Source organism: Haplochromis burtoni, unplaced genomic scaffold, assembly GCF_018398535.1.
Source record: "Haplochromis burtoni strain Fernald_Lab_line unplaced genomic scaffold, NCSU_Asbu1 Contig_157, whole genome shotgun sequence".
Classification (NCBI taxonomy): domain Eukaryota; kingdom Metazoa; phylum Chordata; class Actinopteri; order Cichliformes; family Cichlidae; genus Haplochromis; species Haplochromis burtoni.
Window position 1 is genome coordinate 1,408,865 of NW_024582518.1, and position 8,473 is coordinate 1,417,337.

General features: G+C 40.0%; 1 protein-coding gene across 1 annotated transcript; it reads right to left on the minus strand.

Annotated features, from left to right (window-relative positions):
* Positions 1 to 3,045: 3,045 nt before the first annotated feature.
* On the minus strand, positions 3,046 to 8,432 carry LOC102297924 (E3 ubiquitin-protein ligase TRIM39). Its single transcript, XM_042224969.1, is given in 3 exon segments — positions 3,046 to 6,753; positions 7,161 to 7,223; positions 7,597 to 8,432. A coding segment is annotated over 1 exon segment (1,644 nt). The 5' UTR covers positions 6,209 to 6,753; positions 7,161 to 7,223; positions 7,597 to 8,432; the 3' UTR covers positions 3,046 to 4,564.
* Positions 8,433 to 8,473: the final 41 nt, after the last annotated feature.

The following is an 8,473-nucleotide window of genomic DNA, read 5'->3' on the forward strand; positions in this document are numbered from 1 at the left end:
TTTCTCCCTCTTCCTCTCTCTTCCTCTCTCTCTCACTGCTAGTCAGGTTGTGTTGAGTGGAAACACACCTATATTTTAGTTGCATTCTTGGCGTTCTCGACAAAATACACACTTAAAGTAGAAATTTTAATTGAAATTAAATGTTAGTAGTACACTTATCATGAACAACCAAAACCAGTGACAAGTGAACTCAATTGCAGAATCCAAACACGAACCACAGAGAATGGAAATATTTATTTTCACACTTAGAGGATTTATGTTGAAGCAGGGAAATGCAGGGGGCTTCAGTAATTACACAGAAAAAGGAGAGGAGCAGTCTAAGAGGGGAGAGATCACAAAATAATTGACTTGTGACCTAGGATGTCCTGTTGCAATGTGCACTCATGGACATCATTAATTTTGAACACAGTGTTCATTATGGACAAATTTTGATTTGCACAGAAGTCCAGTAATAGAATCAAATGTCCCAGTAGTTACCAGATGGAACCTACCTGAGCACAATGACAATCAGAACTCATTCTACAAGCTGAAGATGCAGGGAAGAAACATCTGCCTGCTACCTCCTACCAACAAAACTCAAACATTAGAATAAACTAGCTCACTGGCCATTATGGTGTCTTAATTTGATATTTTTGCTCTCTCTTGGCTGACTGACCATGTAAGTGGCCTACAAGGGCCACGATAGCAAAGATGTACTAGCGATGTAGCAAGGACAGGCACTTGAATTAGGAGGCCTACAAAAACCAGAATTCAGTTGACAGCAATCTGTAATCTATTGACATCTCGTGGTGAGAGTTCACAGACTGTACAATAAAAAAATTTGATGAGCAACAAAAGCTCCTTTAAAGCCCAAATGGGCAAAAGATGGCCTGATGCCCAGAAATGGCTCAGGGACTATTTCAATCCAACTAAATACAATTCCAAATAACACGGAAAATTATATCATAGCACCTGTTAGAGCTTCCACATTTGCTATATTCACAGTTCAGTAATATGGAACCTGTTTGAGTAGCAAAAGCTTCACTGAATAAAGCTGCTACTTAAATTCTGGCTTTAATAAAATTTTAACACTTTTAAAGTATTTGTATTTTACTTCAGAATCAGCAATACCCACTTCAGCTACAGTAGCAGTTAAGTTACAGAAAGCTTGATCTGGATTAAATATGAATCACATGTATTTCCAGAAATCTTTCCCTGACTGCACACAATAAGGCAGTCAAAAGGCTGTTTTGTGTCAGTGCTGAAATTGCAGCTCTGTTGTCCACTAGAGACAGGCTCCATAAGTGAGTCAGTCCTTTGGGATTACTTCACTAAAATGTGCAGAATTACAGCAGAAGAAAACATGTTTATAACTTGATACAAAAGCAGTCTTGGTCTTTAACGCTAACTTCTCCCTCCGTAATAGCTGTAAGGTGGGTGAATCTTTTTGCAACTCACCTGCTTGGATTTTATTAAAGGTTAAAGTTGGGGCTGTGGTCGATTCAATTAACAGGTGTGCTGACAGTACTCAGGATCATGAACTAAATATTTTTAGGGATTTTGACTGTTGAAGATGTAACATTAGTCTGTTGGAATGCATAGCAAGCATTTTGTCCACCATTGTCTGCCAGTTTCTAAGTCACACACACGAAGGTAAACTCCTCTGAATCTTGAGATGTAGCTGTGCTCTCCGGTTGCTCTGGAACCATGAGACTTTCTGCATCTATCTGAATCTGATCAACATTTCTACGCCAGACTGAGTTGGCTCCAACATTTATGATGTATGTCAGCGGTCTGGTCCATGACAGAATCATGCCAGACTGCCATTTCTGACTTGGGTCTCTGTAGTCTCTGGCAAGTGTTAAATATTAACACTTCACCGAGTTCTTTTGATTCCTCATAGCCATCAGATGGAAGATAACACACTGCTCAGTAGACCATTTCACACTTTTATTACTTCCGGAAGGGAGATGCGTCCTGTATGACACGCTGCAGCGAATCTCGAATTGGTGGTGTCCACTTAACAGTTTTGTTACAGGGTGTCCCACTCTAGTCTAAACAACAGTGCTACACAAGCATTCAGTAGCCACGTTGCATAGCGTACTCATAGGTTATTGTCTATTAGCTGCAAAACATCTTTACTCAGCTCCAGGGAGGCTGCGACCTTGCCCTACTCCCTTCTAGTAAATTTCCACTGGCAGATGGTTCCTTGTTATTAACTTCTGCATACAAGCGTGCATGAGAGTCTCCTGCAAACTTACTTGTAAGACATTGACACGCTGTAAGAGTCTTTATTGTTCAGGGCCGTGTCTTCTTTAGTGTTCTGAACTATACGTTTATATGACATTTGTTAATAATATAAAGCAAACCATTGAGGCACTTCAACTAATTTCATTTTCACATTTCACACAAGAACTTTTTGTCCAACATTGAAGAATCTGGGTTTTTTTCTTGTTGTTTCCACCATGGAAGACTGTTTACCTTGGACATCCTTGCGAATGTCTGGTTTCAGCAAATCTAGACGCGATCTCAGATTCTGTCCCATGAAGAGCATTGCAGGTGTGTGTCCAGTTGTTGCATCGGTGGTGTTCCTGTAAGCCAGTAAGAAATTGCAGATTTTCTGTTGTAGCGGCTTACCCTTTGTCCGACTGGCTTTCATTGACTGCTTGAAGGACTGGATGAACCATTCAGCGTGTCCATTTGTTGCAGGATGATGGAGGGCTGAAGTGATATATCGTACTCCGTTACTCCTAAGGAAACACTGGAACTCCTCTCCAGTAAACTGACAACCATTTTCACTTATGAGCTGTTGTGGCAGACCTGTGCGTGCAAACACTGACCGAAGTCTATTGATCGTGCTGGCAGCTGTTGCTTGCTTTATGGGGATGATTTCTGGCCACTATGAGTGAGCATCAACCACAACCAGGAACATTTGGTCCATAAATGGGCCAGCATATTCTATATCAGGGGTCAGCAACCTTTAACACCCAAAGAGCCATTTGGACCCGGTTTCCACACAAATGAAAAAGTGGGGCCACAAATACTTTTTGACATTTAAAATGAAGATAACACTGTAGATACTATTTTTTACCTTTATGATTTGTGTAAACAACTAAAGTGTGTTGCTTATGAAATCCATGAAGTGCTACAGAGAAAATTACATTTTATTCATGTAATTAACACATTCTCAACTCTTAAAGAAACAAACCAAAAGGAAAGACACCCAGTTGAAGGTCTCTTAAGCCTGTACTGCATGACTTTTTATTTTTTGGGGAAATATTAATATTTCACCCTATTTTGGGGGAGATTTAGGGTCCGTAATAATATATCAATCATAAAATATGACACCTCCCCAAAATGATATTGGTTTGTTGCTTAAAGGCAACATGGTGCGATAAGGGTAATCAAACACCAAGTTATTCTATTATAAGTTTTATTAGTACAACAAAAATGAACAAATAAACAGGCAACAAATAAACAATCTAAACATTTCACAGAACAATAAAACACCAAATACATCCAACATTTGACCCTAACCCCATGCACACGCGCGCGCACACACACACACACACACACACACACACACACACACACACACACACACACACAATTACTTTACTTGATTCAGGGATCCACTCCTTAACTTCACTGTCACTCCCTAAAAGCTCACTGTCCTCTGTCTTTATCTTACCTCCAAATGGAGAATTTTTATTTTTTATTTTTTATTTTTTGAAGGGCCAGTGTGAGACATGAAAATGTGGTTTGTTGCCTCAGGGCAACGCTATGCAGTAGAGGGTTAAATGAATTTAAAAGCTGAACTTAAATGATCCATTTAGCAGATCCATAAAATGTACATTTGTCCAACAACACCTGACATTTTCTCGGTGCCTTTAAGCGTCCCTCACGAAGAAGAAGAAGAATTGATGTTACTCACGTCCTCTCTGCAGCTCACTAGCTAGGCAGGAGAGTTAGCATCCACATGGAGGGTTAGTTGGTTTTTTCGTATCTTTTTTCGCATCTTTTGGCCACTTTCACAAGGATTTCCCCCTCTCTGTCGCCCACTGCACATCCGGGATCCGTTTTAACCTCGCCGCCAGTCTGTTATGTTCTCTCTTATAACTTAACTGGCAAGGTTAAAAAATTGAACAGCTTTGTTCAATGAAACTATCACAGGAGATGATAAAAGTTCATATTTTTAATCATTTCATGTTAAAACAACAGAACAGTTTATCAATCCTAGTTTTTGATATTTAACCCCAGGTGAATAAAAATAATGAAATATTAACATTTGTACAGTTTATGCTTTAATGTCTGTGCCTTTAAAAACTGAGAAAAGTAAAGGAGAGTTTGTATTTTCTCAGACTCTTCTCACTTCCTCAAAGAAATCTTTTTCTTCAACTTGAAAACAGTTCAATAAAAATCAACTGAAAGGTGAGCTCACTAGTTTGTTTTGAAGCTTCTGACCATATCTCATGGTTTTTTATCAACAGGTGCAGTTTGTTCAGTTCTGTTTTTAGGACTTCTTCTCTGTGCTGTTAAAATGTTGAGAATAATGTAATTAATATAGTTTCTGGATCGAAAAAGTTCAGACTGACTGATTGACAGGACAGATGATCAGAGGTGCAGAGTTTTTACCATTATCATTGACACCGGGACAGAAGAATGGGTAGAGTTTCTCAGTGAAGGAGCAGCCAGTAAAGGAGTAGATAAGAGCTGCATCATCTACATCATGAAAGGAGACCAGACCCTCTTCATAATCCACAAACACTCCCACCTTCTCAGGACAAAACTGAGGAGAGAGACGGACCTGGGAGTCCTCAAAAGCTACACATACATTTCCATTTACTACTGCTACAGTCCAGTAACCATCCTCAGGACTGAGTGTGATTTCTTCCTCTCTGTTGACTGACTCTCTGACCATTCCTAAAATCCAGTCTCTCTTTTCTTTAACCCAAACCTCAAAGTAAAATCTGCCTGAAGAGAGACTCTGCTTTCCTAAAACACAAACACCTTTAGAAAATCTCTCTGGGTTGTCTGGAAGATCATTCTCCTCTTCACCACAGTGTACTTGTCTTTCATCATCAGACAGGATGAGTTTCTGATGTGCTGTATCAGGATCAAGAGTCATATCCACTGCATACTGCTGGACCCTCTTCAGCTCAGCCTCAAACAGCTTCTTCATTTCTTTACTGAGAGTCTCCTTCAGCTGATCCACAGCTCTCACCACAGTCCCCTCATATGATGGTGGATGGATACTGACCTCTGTCCAGTCCTTGGTGGCTGGAGCAGCTTTCAGGAATGAGAATCATTGGAGGAGGTGGATGTGATCTTTAGAGCGTGAGAGCTGATCCACCTCAGAGCTTCTCTTCATCAGCTCAGAGATTTCCTGTTCCAGATCTGTGATGAAACCTTCAGCCTGTTTCTCTGTTGTTTCCTGTTTATCTTCAATCTCCTTTATGAGCTCGTTGAGGCTTTTCCTGAGAGACTTCGTTAGAGCAGTGAAGACCTGAACACCTTCTGCTTTCTCTCTGTCTGCAGCATCTTTACTCATCTTCACTGACTCTTTGATCTCCTGAATCTTTAGTTGTCTCTTCGTGATCATCTGTTGAATTTCAGTCTCAGTCTTCCCCAGCTCTGCCTTCTTTCCTTCATATTCTTCTCTCAAAGGAACAAACTCATGAGTATTGTGGTCTATAACAGAGCAGAGCATGCAGATACATGTCTGATCAGTCTTACAGAACAGCTCCAGAGGTTTATCATGCTTTATACACATCCTGCCTTCCAGGTTCTCCTCAGGATCAATCAGCTGATGTCTTTTCAGACATGAAGCTGTCAGATGAGGCTCCAGGTGAGTCTGACAGTAGGAGGCCAGACACACCAGGCAGGACTTCAGGGCCTTCAGTTTGGTTTCAGTGCAGATGTCACAGGGAACTTCTCCTGGTTTGGCAGCTTGTTGCTCTGAACTGCTGCTGCTGACTTTCTGCTGAGCTTCAAGTCTGAACTGAGAAACCATCTCAGAGATGAAAGTGTTGATGTGCAGCTCAGGTCTGGTCTCAAACACCTTTTTACATGTGGGGCACTGACAGGTTTCACTAATATCCCAGTGTTGACTGATGCAGTTTTTGCAGAAGTTGTGTCCACATGGTGTGGAGATTGGATCAGTTAAGATATCCAGACAGATGGAGCACTGAAACTGATCATGAGATAGAAGACAGCTGGCAGCAGACATGTCTGCACTCTGAAAGAGAAAAGAAACTGATTATATTTAAAATTCAGTTTTCATTCTGTTTAATGTGGATCCATTCTGCTTTTCCTTCTTTCCTGCCACATATGTCCTGTTCCAGGCTGCCTGTGGAGAATCAGTTTCAAGATTTTTTTTTTCTGTTCTCTTAGTTCTGTTTGATGACAATCCCATGCATGTCAGGCTGGATCATGAATGTAGGGAACAGGGAACAGAGGTGATGAGAATTACCTCTGTTCCCTCTGTGTTGGATATAGGGAGAGAAATGCAGAATAACAGTTGAGGATATCGTAAAGAGGATGGAAATGGCTGTAGTGAAAACATACTTAAGGTAGCGGATTGGAGACAAAGAAAGTCAGCATGAAATGAATAAAGTGAATCGAAGATTTGCACTGAAACATGAATGTGATCAACTAGACTCACCACTGCTTGTAGAGACTCTGCTGTGTTGTTGAAGACAACCTGATGGACTCCGTTTAATCCCACCTCTCTCTGCAGGTGTGTCAGGCACCCTTGTAGTAAGCTTTTCAGACCTTGAGATTAGGGATGAAAGTCTTGATGCATGCTCAGTCATCCAGGTAAGTAAATCCCAAAAGGTGGATTCTGTTCATCTGGACATAGGGTTTTCAGTGGGAGAAACGTTTCATGACTCATCCAAGTCATGAAACGTTTCTCCCACTGAAAACCCTACGTCCAGATGAACAGAATCCACCTTTTGGGAGTTAGGGATGAAAGGTTTTAACTCTAAACTTTTTTTCTCTGTCCAACAAATGTAGTCTGATCAGTCCTGCTGTTAAATAAACTCTTATTTCATCCTTTTGTAAAACCAAACAAACACACCAGCTTCAGCAGCATAAAATTTACATATAATGACAAAGAAAGAAAGATCCACATTTGGCTTGGACTTTTAAATTGTGTGATCACGATTATCTGCACTCACCAGTATTGGACAAAATCTCTGCTGTGCTGTTGAGAATGGCTGTATGAACTCAGTTTCATGTTCCTTTAAAGGGAAACGGATAGTATAACAGATTGTATCAGTATTTAACTGAAAGTCTGCTGTGACACAAACATTTACTTTCATCCAGTAAATGTTGGAATGTCACCTATTCAGATTTTTGTCCCATCTCATTCTCGTCAGACTGGATTCCAGGATTCCTCAAACACAGGAGGACTGGACTTTATGGACTTAATGTTAAAAATCAGCAAAAAGAAAATCAGAACCTCAACCCATTTTTACCCTTTCCTCTTTTTGGTTGATGAATGCTTCAGTGACCAAAGAACAAAAAATGTTTGTCACTTTTCACAGCTCAAGATTGAGAGTTACTCTTATTTAAAATGAGAGGACTATTTTTTTAATGATCATCTCTACTCACCAGTGTTGGACAGAAGCGCTCTACTCTGTTGTTGAAGAAGGCTGGATAATCCAGTTCAAGTATCTTTGAAAGAGAGAGAAATATTTTATAGTTCTCACTTTAGGTTTCACTTCTTCCTAAAACGCTTGTCCTTCGGGTTTTGCTCCACACCTACAAGACTGTAAAATGATCTACAGTGTCCACCAAATCCATCAACCTGAGCTGAAATATGACTCACAAACTGCTGAATTGATTTGTTGCATCTATTGTAACTACATAGCTGGTGGAGAGTTCAATTATACAGTGTTATTTAGGATTATTGAAAAAAGTTGGACCTGTTCAAGCTTATCTTTTCAAGTTTTTGTGGACCTCGGGTGACTCCCAAAAACCTCTCTGAATGATGCTAAAACTGATCACATTGACTTCAATTCTGTGCTTCAGTGTAGTTTTAAAGTACTTGTAATTTACTTCAGAATCAGCATATCGGGACCTTTCACATTCTCTAATACAATCTAGGATGTGCTACTGCTTGACGGCTTGCTCTACCTTTTTCAAAAAGAGTGTGACCAAAATGTATAAATTTGACCCAAATCAATCACAAAGAGTGTGTTGCAATCAAAAACCACCTTGTGATTTTTTTTTTTTGTTGCTAGCAGATAGGAGAAGTTTGTATCGAAGACATTAACTTGTCTGTAAACAGTCACCATTTACTCTCTGAGCTGTAGTGAAACACTAGTGAAAAAGTGTGACAGGGCTGTTCAATATAACGATATATATCGGATGACGATATAAAAACATTTATCGTTTCATTTTACGCTATCGTTTGTTTCGTGGTGTCGCAAAATAAACTGTTTATGGCAATATTTTTTCATTATTTTGATGGTCACTGTAGTGGCTA